The 23,349-nt window shown below is 42.1% G+C and overlaps 1 protein-coding gene across 4 annotated transcripts in view; it reads left to right on the forward strand.

Annotated features, from left to right (window-relative positions):
- The window catches only part of sun1b (Sad1 and UNC84 domain containing 1b), a 29,915-nt gene extending 8,479 nt beyond the window's left edge, over positions 1-21,436 (forward strand). For 3 of the 4 annotated variants that reach the window (XM_084571373.1, XM_084571372.1, XM_084571371.1), the window contains 21 exons: positions 7,399-7,596; positions 8,740-8,981; positions 9,680-9,922; positions 10,055-10,189; positions 10,651-10,779; positions 11,225-11,302; positions 12,092-12,202; positions 12,342-12,461; positions 12,576-12,669; positions 12,820-12,878; positions 15,073-15,263; positions 15,418-15,693; positions 15,783-15,875; positions 17,180-17,274; positions 17,414-17,558; positions 17,649-17,963; positions 18,082-18,166; positions 18,934-19,049; positions 19,135-19,302; positions 19,407-19,499; positions 19,582-21,436. In XM_084571373.1, the coding sequence (XP_084427499.1) occupies positions 7,472-7,596; positions 8,740-8,981; positions 9,680-9,922; positions 10,055-10,189; positions 10,651-10,779; positions 11,225-11,302; positions 12,092-12,202; positions 12,342-12,461; positions 12,576-12,669; positions 12,820-12,878; positions 15,073-15,263; positions 15,418-15,693; positions 15,783-15,875; positions 17,180-17,274; positions 17,414-17,558; positions 17,649-17,963; positions 18,082-18,166; positions 18,934-19,049; positions 19,135-19,302; positions 19,407-19,499; positions 19,582-19,698 (3,030 nt within the window). In that variant the 5' untranslated portion in view covers positions 7,399-7,471 and the 3' untranslated portion in view covers positions 19,699-21,436. Of the gene's footprint in view, positions 1-6,853; positions 7,597-8,739; positions 8,982-9,679; positions 9,923-10,054; positions 10,190-10,650; positions 10,780-11,224; positions 11,303-12,091; positions 12,203-12,341; positions 12,462-12,575; positions 12,670-12,819; positions 12,879-15,072; positions 15,264-15,417; positions 15,694-15,782; positions 15,876-17,179; positions 17,275-17,413; positions 17,559-17,648; positions 17,964-18,081; positions 18,167-18,933; positions 19,050-19,134; positions 19,303-19,406; positions 19,500-19,581 lie in introns of those variants that run through there. The other variant, XM_084571370.1, reaches the window with a different exon arrangement.
- Positions 21,437-23,349: the final 1,913 nt, after the last annotated feature.

The following is a 23,349-nucleotide window of genomic DNA, read 5'->3' on the forward strand; positions in this document are numbered from 1 at the left end:
TCATTGGCTAAAACATTTGTTTTCATTCATTGCTACTTTTCTTTAGATATTTTCTCATTTACAGAGAGCTGTGCTCAAACACCACAGCGCTCACAAAACCAACATCTAGTAGCCCATGGGTAGATATTCCCTAAATCTGACATAAGTTTATTGCGTTGGAACGGCTTGCTGTAATGTTATCATGATTTCAGGTCCGCTTTGTGGCCCACAAGATGAATTTGAGCATTGTGAAATCCTGTCTTAGCAACCAGTCTTATGAGTCACCCTGTGGTCTCAGGCAAAGTAAGATGAATGTACAAAAGCTTGTTTGACACTGGAATTTGCCAGGTAGACTGAAAGGCTGGAACAAGCTAATCGTGTTTCTTTGAACGCAGTCAGCTGAGAAGCTATTAATGAACTTCGCAGCCACAACTGTGGCCCTGATCCCAGGATTAGACTAATAGTTTATGCTTCTTGACCAACTAGTTGAGAGATCTGTGGTTTTTATTTGCTTTTGTCTACTGCAGCTGAGAGGTTGATAATTCTCAGCTCTTTTTGGTGCAGCTTGTTGAAATGTAAATTAGCTAACTGAAGGCAGTTACATCTTATTGTCTAAGGTTTTATCCTAAATAGGCAGCTTGGCAATAAATGTTGTATTTGCTTCTTGTTCAACGCTGCAGCGTGTTGCTCTCAGACTTAACAGGGTGCGTGAATGGTGTACGGTGAATACAAGTGAGCAGTGCAGAGAGACAGACAGGGTCAGGTGACCGAAACCGTTGGACCATCTGTTGTCAAAACTCAAAAGAGCAACGACAAACGTGCGGGGGGACACCACTACAACATGGGCCTCTGTGTTACACACACTGAAGGGAAAACACGTTTATGAATAGATTTAATACCTCACGGGGCTTTCATTAGTGAATTGGGAATTTTCTGTGCCTACCTACTTCCTCACCACTCCTCTCACTTTCCTCTATACTGCACTGATTCTGTACTTCTCCACAGTCTCACTGCCGGTTTTTAGTGGATAAAAAGCAACATGCATTTTTACTACCCGCAGATGCAAAAAAAAAAAAAAAAAAAAAAAAGGTTCTTTGATACCAAATTTAATTTAAAGTCTTTAAAAAACATTAACGTTTGAAGCATGAATTTGTTATTGACTTTGAGTCTTGGATCTTATCCTTAAGTGCTGGAATAATTTGAATTATTATATGTAACATAATTTTGCAGTACCCACCCATTCAAGCTCTTTGATACACCTTCATTGCAGAAAATTGGTTGAGATGCACTGGATTGAAAAATTGCTGTGATTTATATCTCGTATCGTATATTGCACCACTTCCACGCTAATAAGCTGACTACTCCAGTGCACTATCTGGAAGCATGTGTGTGAGATGAGGGCTGACACACGCTGGGAGTCAGATCCTTCATATTTTATGATGGTGGAAGTGGGTCAGTGGGGCTGGGGCCTCTCGTTTTTTTGTTTGTTTTTTTCCACCGCTAGTGATAGTTGAAGTGTGACAGTAGCGGCAGTATTGATTGCTGATACTGTACATCGCTCTTTATGAACAGTAGCTACAGATAACTAGTGTAAAGGATAAAATTACTGTGAAGAAAAATAGTAGAAAATGTGCAAACTCAGCTTCCTATCGAAAGATATTTAGATTCTAAAGAGGTGCCCTTTATTTAGTGTCATTTGTTTATTTGACTAAGTCTGAGAGAGTGAGATCAGATAGACCTTGAGTAATGCTTGGCAAGATTTCGTGGATGCAACCAAAGCAATCTCCAGTGCCAGCTGGACAGTTGTTGTTCAAGCTGCTGTTGCAGTTGTTTTGACACATGGTCTGAATGTGTTTCAGTGCATGCACTACTGGTCAAGCAAATGACAACAGCTGTATTCTGGAGGGATATGAAGCTATGTTATTTCTTGTGAGCATTAACTCAAAGCAACCCAAACCTTTCTGTAACCGTCACTTTTAAATCTCTTATTAAAGCGACGAAAAGGGAATTCAAACCGTTGGTGATGCATTTAAACACGGCCGTTATTTTGAGTTATTTTACGTGCCAGAAGCGTTTCTGTGGGAGTACGAGCTGGCTTGCGTTCATTTATGTTACAGCATCTGTCTTTGGAAGTGGTGCATGTCAGGCCTCTGCTACTGATCAGTCTGTGTCGAGGCCAGGAGCTGTTTAGAGTGGTCTCCATAGCAACCAAAGCAAAATAACCCGGCACACTATAGCGCTATATCACGGAGAGCGAGGGACACGCCGCAGAGCGAGTGGTGCCGTCTGTGGGAGGGAAAAATGAGGGTGGGCTGGAACGATCACAATCACAGTGCCAAATCCTACCCACCCAGAGATAGTTGGATGGAAATTCGAAGACTCTCTGCTTGGTCCCAGCCTCCCAATTCCAGACCTCTGGTAAATATAGGCCTCAGCACTTTGGAGTAAAACACTCTCTCTGCTCTGTCACAGTTCAGGGAAACAGGAAGTCAGAGTGTATTGTGTGTGTGTGTGTTTGCGGTCTGGTTATATTATTTCATCAAACATTATCTCAGTGTTATCCCAATTCTTTAAAATGAGTTGTTGTTGGCACAGAACTAGCCCGAGCAGATTTAGATACAGTCTCTCAAATTTGCAGGGGGTTGTAGCTTTTCCATATTACACACTGTGTGTAACTAAAAATACAGCCAACCAAACAAATTCCACTTTATGCGATTGCAGTTACTGACTCACTGGTAGAAAATATACACAGTAGTGTTGCATCATGTAATGGGACAGTAATCTGTCTTACTTGGGACATGCAGTATGGAGAAATATTAGTTTGTTGAGTAACTTAAAGCACAAAGTTATTTGGGAACAAATTTCCCACTGGGGCTTGTTTTCTTCTGCATGTGAGGGTTCAGGATTCTCTGGCAAGCTCTTGATAAAGCTTTTGTAACCGGGCTTGCGGTTTTGAAGCTGAAGTTTACAGCCCACATGGTTTCTATAATTTCTGGCGAAGATATACGAGTGTGCTTCTGAGAGGGAGAGAAAGACCACAAATGGTAACCAGCTTTATGAGTCAAGTGTGTCGCTAATTGTACTCACTGCAGTAGAATTGTTGCGAGATTGGTCCTATTCTAAGATCGGTTTATATTCTTCCTTTTCTATACTTGGAAAAAATTATTGCATTTGTGTTTCATGTGCGCTGTGTGTTTCTCCAAACAAGGTTTGTACGTGAGGAATATTTTCTCCTAGGCTGTCAGTAGCTACACTGTGTTTAGATGAGAATTTGAGTTTGGTAAACCCCCATTTGGATTTCATTATGTCGTGTGTTTTAAAATGAGGCAAAAAATAGCTCTACACACAACTGGATGGTTGGATAGCAACCAATCAGAGCAACACATTATGTAACATATCATTCTTGGCAAATGCCTTAAATCCTTTTAACTGTTTGTGCGCAAATTATATTTCTCTCAATATCTTTTACAACACATGTGATAGTTGAATCTAAACATCGCAGCCTCAGTGACTCTTAGATGACTTATATGGCTTTGCCGCTGTTACTCTTGTGTCTATCACTGCACACAGCTGGCTTCAAGGCTGATTTTTCTCTAGCAGACCAAACAGATATTTGTTTTGGGATCTAAATGTTGCTTTTCAAATGCAAATATCTCTTGTGTAGATCACTGTCCTTGCTTTTAAACATGATGTTTACCTTAAGTCTTTCTGTGTGGATTCTGTAGGCTTTGTCACTGGAAACCTTTTTTGTTTTGGTATACTCTATGTAAAGCAGCCAGCATGTGGGCGGGCGGTAGATTCCCTTAGGAGCAAAAAGTCAAATGCGGTACTGGAGGTGCAGAGTCACTGGGATTCCTTTTTTTGGCATGGCCGATGGGATGTTTTTTTTGTGATTCTCAGGATAGATCTGGGACAAATGATGACAGGCTGGTTTTGCCCCAGTTATTTTGGCAGCTGCTGCGAAGTTCACACTGAAAGAGTGTCTTGCTTTCTTTGGAGCAGGTTATCTTGATGAGGCTGACGGGTCGCTTTCACCCCATGGGTAGATATTTTCACAGTGATGTAAGCACATTCGTCATGTCGCATTTACACCTGAAGGCATGGCTGAGATCTTCTCACTCTAGCCACAGCCTGCCTGTAAGAGCCGGTCCCATGCAAATTGTGCATATATGCCTTAAAGTAATGTAAAGTTCTCTTATAGCTTTGTCATTTATTGTCGGTTATATATTATGATATGCATATTCCTCAATTACCAGCAGCAGGAAATGCAACACTGCATCCTTGTTGTGTGTTACTCTGCATTATAATTTCTGCTCAGCTAAGGTCAGATTGTGTCTAATGCTGTGTCTTCTGTGCCCACTGAATGTGGGAAGAGAATCAAAGCTTTAGCGTTATGTAAGAAGAGATTCCAGGAAGCTGAATGTCAGCATAGAATAGTCTTCTTTCGCTATACTGTATGTCTGTGTCTTCTTCACTTGCTTCACAAAGCACTGTCTCCATATCTATTTATATCACTGCTGTGGGTCGTGGGAGCTGCCTGGCAGAGGGCAGCACACATATCAATTTGGATACAAGTGAAAAGAGTTTGCAAACTAATTAAATGTTGTTTATAGCTTCTGATTAATCAAGTTGACAACTCAACCCTAGTTATTAATTATTATTTTAATTTCTTTGAGGAGGGCGGCAACATGGAGAGATACAAGCGCCATTAATAAAATCCAAACAGAGGTTTGGTGGTTGTTCAAATACAAGCTGCTGTGCGTGATTGTCCGTGAGTTGCCAGGTAGAGCAGAATGTTTGTACTTGGCTGCAGGCTACACAGACACACAGGTATGTTTTCTTCCTCTCACACACGCCTTGTCCTACCCTGTAACAGTGCTTCCACACCCCAGGCACTTTGAGATATTGCAGATAAATCCTGAGTCGATCCTGGTTTGACAAACCAAGCCACGCTACTTTACCCACAAATTTACTTTTTGGCTTGTGGCATATCCCTGAAATTAGCGTTGTTAGTTTTAGTTGCTCAGCAGGTTGCTACTGCATCCTGCAAGGCTTTCTGGATCTCATTTGGCACACTGGAATGATTATTATTGTCAATGTTTGCATTTGACAGAAACTCTGTATTGCCCCAGAGCTATTTCCCAATATGTGAATTTGAGTAAAACGAGCAGGGGCGCAGGCGTCCCATTGACATCAGGCCCACATTTATTTCCTCAGTCTTCTGCTAAGACTGTGTTTTTATAGTCTCCTTTTGAAGCTCTGTTGCTTTTATTGTTTTGGTAATTTTGGCTGTCTGTAAGTATTCTCTTGCAATACACATGCGACTGTCTGGTAATTTTGGCTGTCTTTAGGTATTCTGTTGCAATGCACATGCAACTGTCTTGGGTACAAAACGCAGTTCAATGTGAAGCGTTAGTGCTGTACTGCGCTACGGCTGCCTTGGCATTCATAGGTGTGATCTGCAGTAGTGAAGATTGGAGCCTTCCTACTGTCTCCATTTTTTTTCTGTTTACATTTTTCAGTGCGTTGTTTACATGCCCATTTGCACATCGATATTTGCACGCATTTACATTTTGTATTATATGTATCTTTTATATTCTATTTCTAAGATTTTTATTTTTATATTGTTATATGGGTGGACGGCGAGGAAACATGTTTCTACACTGTGCGCATGACATTTTACAACTTACCAAGTAAAACCTTCTTTGTTGTGCAAAATAAATAACTGTAGGGAAACTGAAAGTATGTTGGTTCTTATCACAAAAAGCAACTGGATGATATTAATAAACAGCTAGCAAACTTGAATATATTTTATAAATTACTCGTGGTTGATAAACATGTGCAATAGTTGTTTCAAAGGTCACATTTTGCCCTGTAATTCAATATTGCTTCCTTCTGCATGTAGCAGTACACAAATGTCAAAATTGAATTAGTTTGGTGGTCATCTGGTAGCACTGCGTGTGTGCATTCCTGCTGGGTGAGATTCTCTTTTCAGGTCTTATCTTGTTTTGTCACAAAAACCTGCATACAAGTTTACAGAAAGAGTTGCCCAGTTCTGTTCTGCTATGACATTTTAAAACAATGCAGACTCTCAGACTCGTTTATTAATTTCTCATTTGTTAATCTTGTGTTAATTTGGTGCATAGTTATTGTGATACTCTGCCAGTGTTGAAACAAGCGCAAGTTAGTGTTCTGCTAGTAGTTTAAAAGCAAATCTCTTCATGTAAACTAGAGCTGTTGTCCTCAACAACAGTCCCTGGCAAATGTCTGGCAGTAGAAGCTTGCTCTCTTTCAGACCAACAGGATACAGGGGTAAAGGTACAGTCCTGGTCATGTGTTCAGAGAGGAGCCACTTGGAATAGCAGGCAGGAGGCAGAGCGTGGACGAAAGCACATAATTGGCTCTCATTGGGAGCATGTAATCCTCAGGGTTTAGAGCGCGAGGGAGGGCGAAAGAGCAACGTGCACAAATGCATGCACACACTATCGATAATTCTCGATCAGTTTGCCGCACTTTCTCCTGAAATCATGTTTTCATCATGTCTACTGACACGGGACTACGTTACCGTGCCCTGTAACAGCAGCTCTTGTTTAAACAGTGAAGGTTACTCCTTTGCAGGCGTGTAACAGGAAGTTTACTCTTTGTGCAGCAGTGACAGGCTCACTGTAACAGACCTTTGGGAATGTCAGTATTCTAAGCCAGAAGTAAAACTAAATCAATACTACGTTTTTCTAGCATTGCTTATGTTTATACCAGCTGGGAGACATCAACGGTGGGGCGTTTTATAATTGAATTCTGCGAGTGCTGCCCTGTTGCCTGTTAGTCATGTGTGAATGTCAGCCTTGGCTCTGAGTGCCTGGTGGGTGTGGTCCTATGACTCACAATAAACCATGTGAAAGAACACTGATGGTGTGTTTCCGCTTAGGACCGGTTTTGGATCGCTGTGAGTAGAGTAGGATTTGTTTGTTTTTTTTCAGCTTATTTGAACACTGTTGTTTACTTTAATTTTACTTTCAGAGACACATTGTGCCAATTGTCTTTTTTATTTTTTTTCTCTCTCCCTTATGAGTGAGTCATTTCCTGTCAGGAACACTGCCCACCGCAGGGAACGGCAGCTGTTTATTCTCAGTTTAAATATACATGCATATAAAACAGGAAGCATCTCTGAAGTTGATGCCTGAAAGATGAGGCACATGCGTCTGTTCTGTGTCGATTTGAGGTTTAAAGTCACTCAAGGCTTGTTTGAAGTCTCCAGTTGGTTTTCCATTTAGCTAATATAAGAAAAGCCATGTCATGCAATTGGCTGTCATCCAGTACCTCCTTTTATTACACCTTTTATCTCCTTCTCACTTTCCAATGTTCTTATTTTCCCGCTCTTTCTGTTCTTCCCTCCCTCCTTTATTTCTCTCTCTCTCTCAGCTCCAGCTACTCCACAGCGGCATTAGAGTTTGAGAAAGAACACCAGATTGCTCCGGTGTATGAGTCTCCCAGGATGTCACGACGGAGCCTGCGACTGAAGACCGGGGCCAGTGCCAGTCACTATGGTAACGAGAGCCAGGTCGATTACTCCCAGAACCACAGCAGCTACACCAGCACCAGCACCAGCAGAGAGACGCGGTGAGACTCTTTGACTCTGGCATGTCGGCTTATCAGAGAGTAACTGTGTCATAAATGTCTCCTCCATTGTTGTATGCTCAAGCACATTAATCTGTGAGTGCTTTATGACACACACACACCTTTGTGAGACACATTTCCGGTAACTTGATCAGTGTCGGATAGTTTTTGTACTTCCAACATATAATCAAACAATTTGGATCATTCATAAAGTTTTCTTCAGATAATTGCAAAAAAAAAATGCATATTCAGGAGCAAGTGCTGCATTCCAGGAAGCTGGGATGTCGGATTTATCCCGCTTGGAGTGTACTAGATGCAACCTCAAAGCGCTCCAGGAGAACGAAGTTGAACATAAACATGGCCGACCGCGATAAGATAATATTTGTTTTGTTGCTGAATTTACTGACAATGAAATTGAGGTCTCCCAAAGCTTTCCACTAACAATAAGTAATATACTTCTCTCTGTGCTGAAAGCTAACGGTAGACGCTCAACAAACCTCCTCTCTTTTTGTCAGATTCGTTTGTTGTTTTGCTTTTATAACATAAGGTTACACTTCATCTGTTAACTTTATTCAGAGAGATTATAGGGACATATCCTCATGCAAAAGTCATGTTATTTTGTGTAATGTGATGATATCTAGTATGACCAAAAACAAACAACAGATAAATGCATTTTATTGTCTAGTAAATTACGTTTTAACATTCACGATGTGCATCGCCATGGGCGCCGCCATTATTCTGTGACGTCAGGCTGCTGCATCTCAGTGAAGTCGAGGGAGATCGATTTGCCCTGACTTCACTAGTAGGACCTCCGGCTTCAAGTGGCTTTCCAGAGCACATTTCCTCAGAAATTTCAGACCTCCCAGTTTTCTTGAATGCGGCATAAGAACAGTAAAACAAATAATGGAGCGCATCTTGACTAAATATAAAAGAGACGAGAAGAGAGGTTTTTATGTAGATAATTCCCTGAGTCCGACATGACATAAACTACTTCATATTTATTGAATATTTCTTATTTTCAATGTGGTACAAACTGTCACATGGTATCTTTTTTTTTTTTGTTCGATCAACATGCCCTCGTTATACATGCAATGAACATTTTACACCTCAGTTTTACACCTTTGTGCTTGCTTCTATCTGCCACAGGACACTACGGAGCAGAAAGCAGCTGCCAAATTCCAGCTCCCTGTCTTTATCCCTGAGCCAAGTCGCCACACCGAAGAAAACCCTCTCCTTCTTAGCTGCTAGCACCCCGATTAGCAACTTTCAGGAAAGCAACACGGCGTCTGATGCCTCTCAGCTCGTCTCCAACCACGAGCTGTCTGACCTGAGACAGCGCACCATCACCACAAGCAACACCATCACTACTTCTGTGGATGGACACTGGGGTCAGTTGATAAATACACATTCCATTACAAAAGACCCATTGTGCCTGATTATAGTTTTGCAGAAATATAAAGTTATTTGAGCTTTTCAATTTAATTCCACTGTGCAGGATATACTGCTTATGTTTCCTTCTTAAAATTAAGAAATAGTTTTTCATTATACTGTATATCCAGCCAAATCCTGGTCATCCACTCATTATTTACAAGACAGAGAGTAATGACTCAAAGAATGGAGTATGCTATGAGATAAATAGAGAGATAAATGCAGATGGAAAATGTCATCTTTAGCATGGAATACACTGGATGGTCACGCACTGAATTAAACTACTCAAAGTTGTGCAATGGTTTACAGTCATCCAGGTCACAGTTCATCAAAAAAAATAGATGTAAAGACTGGGTTGTAAATAGATGACAAATTATGTTTCAGTCCACCTCCTCTGCTCAGGGAGGGGTTTTTCAATTTTACGCATTTTGAGAAACCTTCTTGACTCTACTGGCTTGCATGTTATAGGACCAGTAATAATCCAAAATAATATAGCATATAATAGTGACTAGTTTGACTGCATGGTATTTATTGTTTCCGTGTTTAGCTCTAATATATTTTTATCATTAGTGATGTTCTTGCAACAATACTGCTTCTTTTCTGGTTTCTGCTTCTTACTAAATACCTCTTAAATTGTGTACATGCTGTCCTCCCTCAGGACATCGTTCCAGCCAGAGATCAAGTATCAACGGTGATGCCAGCACCAGTGCATCAAAAGCCCACACGTCACTCGCTAATGGTTATATCTGCAAAGACTGCTCTTTACACAAGACGGACTACCTTATCACACGGTCCTCACTGTCGTCTCAAGCAGCAGAAACCTCCACTAATGCCCTCTCTTCCTCATCTTCACCTTTCACAACGATATACACCAAAGACAGGAGTCGGAGGGACAAGAGAGGTGAAACCCCTTGATTGTCTAAGTGTCACATTTTGAAATGCAGACCTCGTGGCTGGCATGGAACGCTAGTGTCCATGTCTTTTACTAAGTTGTGATAATATGAATGTAAATGGCAGCGGTGTCTCTTCCCAGGTGTCCTGGTGTCAATCTCGAATTCATGTATACACTACAGCAAACGAGCCCTGGCCCCCGTAGTGTCCTTATTCACCCTGCTCTTGAACAGTGTGGTCTGGCTGGGTTCAAGGGCCAAGAGCCCCCCGGGAAAAGGTATACAACAAGAGACATTCTTTGGTCTTCATTCTGTACCCATCATTCCCTCTTTTTCTTCTTCACTTTTTTTCTTCAACTTTCCAGAGTCGCTCTGCAGAGAGTTAAAGTCTCAGTGATCTTGACTTCTGACTTCAAGAGCCCTTAGAGGGTTGAGCAGCTAATTTGAAACCTCTTTTCTTACTTGCTTGCTTTCTGAGAAGCCTTCTCATCAACGAACTTGCCATCTCTCTTTCAGTCCATTGGTATTTCACATGCAACCTGACTGTCTTTTTCTCTTAGGAAGGCTTTCCATGGCTTTCCGTGGTTTTCTCTCGGGGTACATTTGGGGAATTTTTCTATCATTGTCTTCACTTCCTCCTCATCCTATCACGAATATTCATGTGCAGCTTTTTGTCTGTAGTTACGACCCACATGTGCATTTTAACTAACAGTGAAAATGTGGGCTGGTATGTCACCAGGTGTCTTTTCGTCGTTTTCGGACTCACTAAAACGGGCGGCGTCTTCCAGTTTGTCCCAGCTGTGGTTGTTTAAGCAGACCACTTTCCACAGGATGATGGGCTTCAGGGCTAATGGCTATGAAGGACAAGGTACCTGCTGTTACTACAAAGGGTCACACCTTCTGACCTCTTCAAGTGCTCTTCCTTTTATAATTGTTCAGAATTTCTCTTTCCTCCTTTTGTCTAAGGAAAAAGAAGCTCCATATTGGGAAACATGTAGAATTTCTTTTGACATGTGATTGACTTTGAAGAATATCTTCGTCATCCACCAAGCCTTCACTTTCACACATTAGCCTTCTGGTTCTTTCCACAGTTGCAGAAGAGTTTTATCAACTCTGAAGCAGGAGGTTCTCCACATTTATTCACATTCACTTTCATGTACTTCTATTCTTATTTTCTTGACGAAAACATAGAGCTCTCCAGCTGTCACATCAGCGATATGTGCATTTTCACATCTTCATTAGCCACAGTTCTTTTCATCTTATTTTTCTCATGTTTTTTTTCCAGACAAATAAATATGTTGTATATGTTTCAGCTCACTCGAGTTTCTGCGGAAGCATGAATGTGAAGGATATGGTGACTGAAGACACGTCTCATCTCAATGGTTCCCTGTGTAAGCAGACACACAAACCACACACACACACACACACACTCTCTCTCTCTCTTTATCTCTCTATACTTGTTTAGTTGTGTGTAGCCATGATTGACAGAGTTAATGATATGCGTGACCTATGTCGAGATCAGCGAGCAGAGGTTGTGTGAACTGCTTTAAGAGTCGGCAAGCTGTTTTTTTTCACTTGAGTTCAATTTAACACTACAAATTAACACACTGTATAAGTGACTAACGTCCACGACAAAATGCAACCCAACCATCATCATCTATGCTGATCATCTCTGGTTGCAGCATCCATTGCTGTACTCCTTCATGTACATGTACAGCTACAACAGCTACACTAGCTGCATCAATGAGGCCAAAAGAATAAAATTAAATAAGACAACAAAATAAGAAAAAATTAACCAAAACAAAGACAAAACACAACTTGATAAAGCTTCTTGTTTTAGAAACTACATAACAGAAGTGAGACAGATGTGACATACGATGTCAAATAGCTTTTTGGATCATTAATCAAGTGAAGTGGCAGTACTGTGTGAAGTTTTTCCTTAATGAGTGCATGGTGCATCATCACACACATTGCAGAATTGTGCATCTTGTGGCTTTGTTTTTGTTTTTTCATTGTATACATCGATTATTTCTTCAGTTTAATTTGTTCCACTTTTAATCATTTGAAATTCTGTTCTTGTTTTTTCTTTATTGTAATATGTATGAGTTCGTTTACACATTTTTATTTATTTTTTTGTTCTTGTGCATTCTGCCTGCTGTCCATCAATTCGGCATGCACAGGTGACGACTGTAAAGGGAAGCAGTACTCGGAGACACACACCGTCCTCCTCACACAGTCCTCCAGGCCTCGGCGCCTGGTGGGGGCACTGTGGAGCGTCCTAGTTTATGCAGGTTAACCAACACTTCTCTTCATGTTGACGTCGCCGTATAAATGTGCTGTTGCTTGTGTTACACGTTTGCTTAGATGCCAGCTTGTATGTAGCTGTGCTGCAGATCATCAAATGTTTCTCTCCTTCGCCATGTCTTCCAGGTCACTGCCTCCTCCAGTCAGGTTACTGTGTGCTGAGTGCAGGCAAAGCATTAGGATCAGGGGTTGGGACGGTAGCACAAAGACTGCTCTCGATATTCTGGATGTTCCTGTCAGCTCCAGGTTAGTGGCACGTTTCTTCTCATCGTCATAGAAATGTGTATCTTCTACTTGTTTCTTTGGAACATGGTCACATTGCATTTTCTTTACGTATTTGTTTGTCTTCTGTCTGTCCAGTGAAGGCAGGCAAGGGACTTCTGTGGTTTCTTGCCAAAGGATGGTACCAGCTGGTGTCTCTCATGTCTCTCCTCAATGTCTTCTTTCTGACACGGTAAGAGCACATTTTTAACTGTTGAATTGTCTGCAACAGCCATAATTTAATCATTTTGTTGATACTGGTCATCGTAGACCAGCAGATATACTTTTTAAAGTTTTGTACTCCTGGCTGGCTGTTTGACAAATGCGTTGTTCTGTGTTTCAGATGCCTTCCCAAACTCTGGAGGCTCCTGTTGCTCCTTTTGCCCCTTTTGCTCCTCCTTGGTGAGTGTATAAGAACTAGTTGTGCTCTCTCTTATTTGATCACAGATGTAACCCATTTAGGAAGCACATACAGAGAAAAATGAGTCCGTAGAGAAGCAGTAGATGTTATAAGCAGCACACTTCCCTGGGGTGATCTGAAAATCCAGTTCTATATTCAGGTCAGGCTTTCTATGACTGTTTTATGGTTGAGTCCTGTTCATGCACACTTAAAAGACAACTAAACACAAATTAATTTAGTAATCCTTTGTTCAGAAAAACAGGTCTCACTATTCACAAAGAAATGTACAATAACCACATCTTATGTTATAAGGATTCCATTACCCGCACCAAAACCCACTACTACTCCAGTATAATCTCTGCCAACAAAGGCAACTCTAAGTCACTGTTCTCCCTACTTAACAATATCACCCAACCTCAAGACTCTCTCCCCCCCTCACTTGTACACTACCTCCTTCTGTAACTCCATAATGTCATTCTTCATCGAAAAAATTCAGAATATTCATCAGCACCTTGGCACAATTCCTCACTCTAGTATCCCAGCCGACTCCCACCCATTCACACACTCATTCTCCTCCTTCCAGCTCCCCACTCTTTCAGAAATCACAGAACTTATTCGGAAATCCAAGCCATCCACCTGTCAACTTGACCCCCTCCCCACACAACTTGTTAAAACCTGCCTCCCCTCCCTTGCCCCTCTCATCTCTGCCATCATCCACTCCTCTCTCACCACTGGAACTGTCCCTACATCCTTCAAGATTGCTGCCATTACCCCAATTTTGAAAAAACCTGGTGCAGACCCCTCTAACTTCAACAATTTCCGTCCTATATCTAATCTACCCTTCATCTCCAAAATCCTCGAAAAAACAGTTGCCTCCCAACTCCATTCTCACCTATCCCATAATAACCTGTATGAACAGTTCCAGTCTGGTTTCCGCCCACTCCACAGCACTGAAACAGCACTTATCAAAATTACCAACGACCTCCTTATGGCAGCTGATTCTGGACTCCTCACCATCCTCATCCTCCTCGACCTCAGTGCAGCCTTTGATACCATCTGTCATACCACCCTCCTCAACAGACTGTCTTCCATTGGCATCACCCACACTTCTTTAGACTGGTTCACATCTTACCTTTCTGGCCGCACTCAGTTCATTCAACTTAAGTCCCTTAAATCCATCCCCTCCTCCGTCACTTCAGGTGTGCCCCAGGGCTCTGTCCTGGGGCCCCTACTCTTCATCATCTACCTCCTCCCCCTCGGCAATATCTTCCGCAAATTTAATATTCACTTCCACTGTTATGCAGATGACACCCAGCTCTACCTTTCCAGCAAACCTTCGTCCGCTCTCCCACCCACCTCCCTCACTGATTGCATCTCCGAAATAAAAACCTGGTTCACCCATAACTTCCTTAAACTTAACAGTAACAAAACTGAGGTCCTCCTCATTGGCACCAAATCCACTCTATCCAAAACCGACAGCTTTTCTCTTAGCATCGACAACTCCTCCGTTTCACCCTCCCCCCAGGTTAAGAGTCTGGGTGTCATCCTTGACAGCACACTATCCTTTCAATCCCATATCAATAACATTACTCGGTCTGCTTACTTCCACCTACGTAACATTAATCGCCTCCGCCCCTCCCTCACCCCCCACACTGCCGCCATCCTGGTTCACAGTCTCGTCACTTCCCGTCTGGATTATTGCAACTCTCTCCTCTTTGGCCTTCCACACAAATCTCTCCATAAACTTCAACTAGTCCAGAATTCAGCTGCCCGCATCATAACTCGAACCCCCTCCATTCACCACATCACTCCTGTCCTTCAAGAACTTCATTGGCTCCCAGTTCAATCTCGCATCCAATTTAAAGTCCTCCTGCTTACTTTCAAGGCCATTCACAACCTCACTCCCCCATATTTGTCTGATCTCCTCCATGTTCCCACTCCCTCCCGCTCTCTACGATCATCTTCCTCCGTACATCTGTCTGTCCCTACTGCCCGTCTTACCACCATGGGGAGCAGAGCATTCAGCCGCTCTGCTCCCCGTCTCTGGAATTCACTACCACCCCAACTCAGAAATATTGATTCATTTCCCCATTTCAAATCTCAACTCAAAACATATCTGTTTAAAACTGCCTACTCCACTTGATGACAATTACTCTGCCCCCCCCCCCCCCCAAAATCTGTCATCCCTGTATGCAGCTTTATGGTTCTGGGGTCCGTCCACTGCTGCCCTGCTTGCCTACCTCCCAGCCATAAACCTAACCGAGTGGCGTCCCTCATCACCCATCACCTTCTTGTCTAACTTGGTACCAGTTCCTGCTTCTCTTCCTGTTCCTGCACCAGAGGCTCCAATGAAGCAGACCCCTGCCACCCCAGTCTCACAGGCAACGGTAGGAAAGCACTGGGTGATTGTATTATTACTTGATGGATCTGTTGCAGTTTAGCTAGTTTTCACAAAATTGCAAATCTTTTTTTTTTTTTTTTTTTTTTTTTTTTTGGGTCTTTTCCATTCACTGCATTCTGCTCCTTCATTCTCCTCCTCAGCCAATCCTTCCTCCTGCAGCAGTCTCCAGTGTGGACTTGGAACGTCTCGAACGTGTGGAGCGGCAACTATCGCTGCTGTGGGAAAGAGTGCAGCAAGGTGACCAGAAGCAGGAGGAACGTCACGGGGACGTTCTAGGTCTCTACAGCACCCTGAGGGAGCAGCTCCACACTCAGACTGACAGGGAGACCCTGGGACTATGGGTGTCCTCCCTGCTTGAGCAGAGACTTAGTGTGCTCAGAGGAGAGCTGGAGCAAGAGAACACACACAGAGCGCAGGTATAAGGAGTTGGATAAACATGGATTATTCCAGAAAGCTTAATTGTTAAGGTACAAGAATGACTTTTCTCTTCTTTTTGTTTTTGCAGAATGAGGAGCAGCAGAATAAGCAACAAGAGAGTCAGGCGACACGACTGGCTCAATTAGAATTGCTGCTCAGCACTCTGGCTGCCAAGACTGAGGTATGTACAGCAGATTCTCTGATTTTCCACCAAGAAAATGTCTTGCAGGCATGTCTGAACGGGCTTATTAATCTAGTTTTGCATTTGCTATTTTGATGTGGCCATTGTTTCCCTACCAGCTAAGCACATATTGACTTACTATACAGTATATGTACCCGTGCCACCTGTCTAACCGACACCTTGGCCCTGTTCAGACCTGGTATTAACAGACGTCCTTAGTGATCGGACCACAACTGGCCATCTTAAAGTAAAGGTGTTAACATATCCAGGGTGCATTTCAGATCATTCAAACCACATTTGGAGGGTCTCTGTGCTGCTTTTGATCACATCTTTCAGCAGTGTGAACTTCTGGCTCGGTGACGGACCACTTACTCAACTGACTTCCTCTAGCATAGGCACAGCTTTGCATCATTCTTTAAGAAAAAACACAGAGCAGCTATTTTGTATGATCACCAGGAAAATAAAACGAAAGTGCTCAAAGTGATGTCTCTTCATTAGTACCTTAGAAACCTTTTAAAAAAATTCCACGCTTATAGCTTGACCTCAAGATTTTTGCAACATTACTTGTCTACTGATGCTTCCAGGTTGAGTTATAATCTAAGCTTCATGTGGGTTTTTGAAATAACTAACACCAGGAGGGTGATGGTTAAATAGTAACTAGATGTGCACGCTTTCAGCACATAAGAGAGACTCCACAGCTCATCATGTTCCACATTTTAAATGATTTCACCATTTCTAAACTTCTGAAACAGCAGTGTGTAACGATGCATTAGAGATGATACAGAGTGTGAAACTGAGGAGTTTAAAGTACATGTGATGACAAGAACCAATCACTCAGGAATTATGTTAATAACAGGTTTGCTCAGAGCCTCCCTGTATTTTCCAACTCACTCAAATCATGAAAACAGTCTCAGTACAATTTCAAAGTAAAACCTAACAAAAAAAAAACTCTCCAAAATGGTCTTAGATGATGGGACTTGTTTAACAATTGTTAAGAAGACAAAATAGTATCATGACAAGCTCCAACAGGCAAGCTAAACAGGCGAAGACTCGTGAGTCCAGGAATGAAGACCAGTCTTGTTTTCTATATACAAAGGAACTGTATCAAATATCTAAAAAAAAGTCTGTTCCTCTGAAATTCTCACTTCGAAGGCTATCAGACCAAGTTATCATTTCATACTTGGCACATTCACTGTTTCTGTCAATAGGGGCTTTCTGATCTGTGAAAATAAAAACTTCTGGTTCATAGTTTCTTTGCGTCCTCCAGTAACACTTATGTGTACTTGTGTACTTATGTGTTATAGGAGATGCAGCAGAAGCAGCAGCAGTTTGACCATGAGAAGAAGGAGGAAAGAGAGAAAGAGGTTGCTACTTCAACAACAGTCACAGCTCCTGTCAGGTACAAAAACCAAAACCCCTCAAATCAACATGTTGACAGATTTTTATGCTATCTTTTTAACTGAATACAGTATTTTCATTTGTGAGCAAGTTCTTCAACATCATGGCAGCTCACATAAAGTTTCTTTCCTGCTTTATAGTGTGGGTGTGAAGCAGGAGGACCATGATGCTCTGCTAGGAGAGGTGCAAAGACTAGAGGTGGAGCTGAGTAAAATCAGACAGGAGCTACAGGGCGTTGTGGGATGCAAGGGCAAGTGTGGGCAGCTGGATACACTGCATGAGACGGTAAGCAACACAAATACTGACCTTTCTTCAGGCTTCATGTTAATATCAGCTTAATCTCACCCATTTTATTTCTGCGTGTCCCTTCCCTAGATATCAGCCCAAGTGTCTTCCCAGTTGCGTAAGGAGCTGCAGGCCTTGTTTTTTGGGGCTGGTGCATCAGGAGAGGAGCAGGGAGAAGTGCCCGAGTCTCTAATACAGTGGCTGTCCCAACGCTACGTGAGCACATCCGACCTGCAGGCTTCACTGGCCGCACTGGAGCTGCGCATCCTGAAAAACATATCTGTTCAGCTGGAGCACAACCGGGCTGAAACGCTGGGTGAGGCCGAGTCCCAAGCCAAGACCATTGTTCAGACAATAACCGGCACTGTCCAGCACACTTCTGCCACTGAGGGACTGTCAGAAGAGGTAAATCATGGACACTTACTCACTTATAATCACTGTGGGTTTCTATCTTAATCTATCTATGTATCTTAATCAAATTACTCTAAGAAAAATGTTGGGTTGCTGTGTTTTTGGTTTGTAGCAAGTGAAGCTGATTGTCCAGAATGCTCTGAAGCTCTACTCCCAGGATCGGACAGGCCTGGTGGACTACGCCCTGGAGTCTGGAGGTAAGAAGAAAGCCTCTCCAAGCTGAGCCTTTATTCAAGTCAGTAGTCAACCGTATAGTGGCTAGACTAGAGGGGATTAGCAAGATAGCTGTTCCATTACTCAGTAGTGTGCTCTAATATATGCCTCTTATGCAACAAGGTTGCAGGCATTAGAAAGCTCTAGGACAACAGGGTATTAATGGCAAAAGCTCAGGCTTCATTGTCAAGTGTGTTACTGAGTAGTCTGTTGACCTAAATAGGACACTGACTTGACAGTTTGTCTGGGCACTGGAACGTTCCTGATAGTCTGGTAGTAAACACACATATCCTCAATCATCGTTGCCCTTTGGTTAAATAAAATAATTAAATGTCTTCTGTTGACGTTAGATGGTCTAAATTTGTCTTCACTGCTGCTCCACGTCTTTCATTCTTTCATTATAGAATACATTTTAAAGGTTACATTTATAGATAGCATCACATTAAACTTGATATTCAGCTTGTCTGAAAATTGATGACTCATGCATGAGACAGGTAAGAAAAACATAACTTTATTTCTACCTTCATTGTATTTTTCATTGAGAGAAAATAGTGTATATAATTTATAAAACCAAATTACCAAACCATTACCAAAGTGGTCCTGAAATGAGTGAAGCAGTAAAAGCACACATCTGCATCAGCTGTGCAGTAAAAGCCCTTACTAAAATAAAATAAATATATTGCTATGATTGGTATTTTATATCATTTCAGGTCTTAAAAATGTCATAACTTCTGTTTCTGTGTGTGTTCAGGTGGCAGCATACTCAGTACCCGCTGCTCTGAGACATACGAGACCAAGACGGCCCTGATGAGTCTGTTCGGCCTGCCACTCTGGTACTTCTCCCAGTCTCCACGTGTTGTCATCCAGGTGAGCCTCACCCCGAGACATCTAAGGAATACAAAAGGAAAATTTTGAAAGTCTTGGCTAACCACCCCCGTTTCCCCTCCTGCAGCCTGATGTGTATCCAGGTAACTGCTGGGCATTTAAAGGCTCTCAGGGCTATCTGGTGATCCGACTGTCCTTGAGGATCCTTCCCACATCGTTCTGCGTGGAGCACATCCCCAAGGCCTTGTCTCCAACTGGAAACATCACCAGCGCCCCACGCAACTTCACTGTCTATGTAGGAAACATGCATAAAGCCATAATCAATCTGTTAATCAGTTCAATTAACGTAATGTCATAGCATGATGGACTGCCGTTTTCACTGATTTGTTTTTATGATAGGGTCTTGATGATGAGCATCAAGAAGAAGGAAAGCTCCTGGGGCACTACACATACCAGGAAGATGGGGAGTCTCTCCAAACTTTCCCTGTTCAGGTAACTTTAGAGGCACTTCCTGACCTAAAATCTTTGCAGTGTCTGCCAGCAGTTGCTGAATAATTGCCCTCTTTTCTTTCAGGAGAAGAACGACAAGGCCTTCCAGATCATTGAGGTGCGGGTACTATCTAACTGGGGTCACCCAGAATACACCTGTCTGTACCGCTTCAGAGTCCACGGAGAACCTCGCATTCAGTGACCTTCCACCGAACATGCTCCTCTGCAACATATCACTGTCACTATCTGTACATAGCCCGCAACGTCTTTGAAATGGAAGGGATACTGCAGGATGTTTTGTTTTTGTTTTGTTTTTTAATGAAAGACATGAAGACACGGAAGTTATGGATTGTTAAAGCAACGTTCTCAGACTGAATCATGAACATGCGATTTTGTATTATTGGAAGAATCACAGGGAAGTTTGTATCAGGACTGTCAGTGATCGCAGAAGACGACTAGAACCACGGAAGAAGCTAAAAGTCCCAGTCCCCCTTTTCACTAAAAGCCTCTTGCACTGAAGCAGCCCATGAGGGTGCCGGGCTCCCCTGAGCGGACTAAATCACCCCCCTCTTGACACATTCTACTCCTACAAGAAGGTGGACACTTGAAACGAGGGGGGGGGGGGGGTTACAGAATCATCTCCACCACTTCTTCACACACTGTAACTCAGTTTGATTTTTTTTTTTTTCTTGTTGTTGTTCCTGATCATTTGTATTCACCTTTTTTTAACTCATCAGATTTGACTATTTTTTAGGATCAAGACCGTTGCACCTTTGCCTGAGACGCTCTCCAGGCTCGTTACTCTCTTTGTTTCTCTAAAATCTGCAACAACTGAACTGTTTGGGCAGCCTGCAGGTCCTCACTCAGCATGAGTGTGTACTGGACATGTTAGATTCACTACATTCAAGGCTTGGCTTTATTCTCTTGCATAGCCATAACTAAGACTTTTTTTTTTTGTTTGTTTTAATGAAAATGCTGCCTACGGACAAGCTCTGAATGTTCTCTGAAGTGGAGGCTTGGCGCAAGTTTCCTTTAACTACATGGTGACACTATAAAACCACTGACCTGAGTTCTGTGTGACTCAAGTATTAGGAAGCTCTTCACTCTGTACATTACACAAAACATGTCTGATTATGAATGGACTCAAGGATTTATGCTAGCATGTCACTCTTCCTTAACCATACCTACAAGAGAGAGAGAGAGTGTCCTCCCTGAAAGTCCCTTGCTTGGATGTCAGATTACCAATCAATGTTTAACACTGAAGAATAATATAACTACTCCAGTAGACAAGAGTGTTGTTTTTCCTCTTCTGTTTCTGTCAAGACAGGATTCTCTATCTCCTCCTAGCTCAGATAAACGTCCTCCTAACATGGGCTCCCACTAAACCCCGAAGGAATGTAATCTGTATATTTCATTGTTGATAGCTGGTCCTTTTATAATATCTAGTTTTGTCAGTGTTGCTTTATAAAAAAAAAAAAAAAAATCATCCTGTCATAATTATCTTTATTATTATTGTATTACTATTATTTCTACTGTTATTCTTTTTGTTTTTCTTTTATTTTGGGGGCTTGTTGATAATATCAGAAGATGCACTGCAACAACCTGTTAGACAAAATGTATGAGGCACAGATCGCGGGGTCTCACCGGGGTCATTTGTTTAAAAACTATGGGGTGTAGTCAATTTTGGTTGCAAACATGGGAAAGTCTAAAATGTTATATGTAAAGAAAATGTTTTGTTCACAATCTTATTTATTAACAGGTCAATTAGTGGCTGCAAGATATGAGTTATTGCAATGTATATTTTGTCAAAAGCTCTTCAGTGCATTTCGGAAACGATCTTGGGACTTTTTTTTTTTTTTTTTTTTAAGATAAATGGCTATTTTTGTTCAGTCATGAGATGACCTAACTGCTTTGGAATATATTCCAATAAAGATTTTAATTTTGAAGAAATTCTTTGAGTAACACAATCATGGCTAAAGGTTATTTTAGTCAGGTTTGCTTTTTTATATAAATATATATATATACACTATATTACCAAAAGTATTCGCTCACCTGCCTTTACTCATTCTATGAACTGAAGTGCCATCCCATTCCTAACTCATAGAATTCAATATGATGTCGGTCCACCTTTTGCAGCTATTACAGCTTCAACTCTTCTGGGAAGACTGTCCACAAGGTTGAGGAGAGTGTTTATAGGAATTTTTGACCATTCTTCCAAAAGCGCATTGGTGAGGTCACACACTGATGTTGGTCGAGAAGGCCTGGCTCTCAGTCTCCGCTCTAATTCATCCCAAAGGTGTTCTATCGGGTTCAGGTCAGGACTCTGTGCAGGCCAGTCAAGTTCATCCACACCAGACTCTGTCATCCACGTCTTTATGGACCTTGCTTTGTGCACTGGTGCACAGTCATGTTGGAAGAGGAAGGGGCCCGCTCCAAACTGTTCCCACAAGGTTGGGAGCATGGAATTGTCCAAAATGTTTTGGTATTCTGAAGCATTCAATGTTCCTTTCACTGGAACTAAGGGGCCAAGCCCAGCTCCTGAAAAACAACCCCATACCATAATTCCTCCTCCACCAAATTTCACAGTTGGCACAATGCAATCTGAAATGTACCGTTCTCCTGGCAACCTCCAAACCCAGACTCGTCCATCAGATTGCCAGATGGAAAAGCGTGATTCATCACTCCAGAGAACGCGTCTCCACTGCTCTAGAGGCCAGTGGCGGCGTGCTTTACACCATTGCATCCGACGCCTTGCATTGCACTTGGTGATGTGTGGCTTGGCTGCAGCTGCTCGGCCATGGAAACCCATTCCATGAAGCTCTCTGCGTACTGTACTTGGGCTAATCTGAAGGTCACATGAAGTTTGTAGCTCTGTAGCAATTGACTGTGCAGAAAGTCGGCGACCTCTTTGCACTATGCGCTTCAGCATCCGCTGACCCCTCTCCGTCACTTTACGTGGCCTACCACTTCGTGGCTGAGTTGCTGTTTTTCCCAAACGCTTCCATTTTGTTATAATAGAGCTGACAGTTGACTGTGGAATATTTAGGAGCGAGGAAATTTCACGACTGGATTTGTTGCACAAGTGGCATCCTATGACAGTTCCACGCTGGAATTCACTGAGCTCCTGAGAGCGGCCCATTCTTTCACAAATGTCTTGTTTCACAGTCTGCATGCCTGAGTGCTTGAATTTATACACCTGGGGCCAGGCCAAGTGATTAGAACACCTGATTCTGATCATTTGAATGGGTGAGCGAATACTTTTGGTAATATAGTGTATATAAAATATAAATAAATTTTATATAGAAATGTAAAATATATTTAATGGAGCATTGTTTTGGTCAGCAAATGTTTTACACTATGTTTTAAGACACCAAATTACACCTTAAAGAAAACATTTATATCTAGTTTAAAGTAATTAGTACTGTAGCCTCATTTAATAGCCCACAGTCTTACAATATAAAGAACTGAGCTGGATAGTAACTGAAATAAAAATAATAATCATCTGACTGATGCAAGAAACATTTATAGAAGCTGTACCAAGCTAAAGTTGAGTTATAAAAACAATGTTGAAGTGGTGGAGGCTGAATATACACCGTGGACATTATTAATATCAACAACTACCTCCTGACGTCATCCATTTAGCTCTAGACCGTGTCTCTCAGTCTTGTGTCCTTATGGCAATTTTGTCCAGTTCAGTCCATTTAAGACTCTTTGTGTTGTGAAGCGTCATTTTTGCAGTAGGTTTTGGTTTTGGTTTTGGTAATTTTGGACATTTTTGTGCCTTTTAGTCACTTGGTTCAGCTTTGTGGTCATTCTGTTGCTGTGTGTAGTCATTTTACACATATTTGTTGTA

Source organism: Chelon labrosus (genome assembly GCF_963514085.1).
Source record: "Chelon labrosus genome assembly, chromosome: 21".
NCBI classification, from domain to species: Eukaryota; Metazoa; Chordata; class Actinopteri; order Mugiliformes; family Mugilidae; genus Chelon; species Chelon labrosus.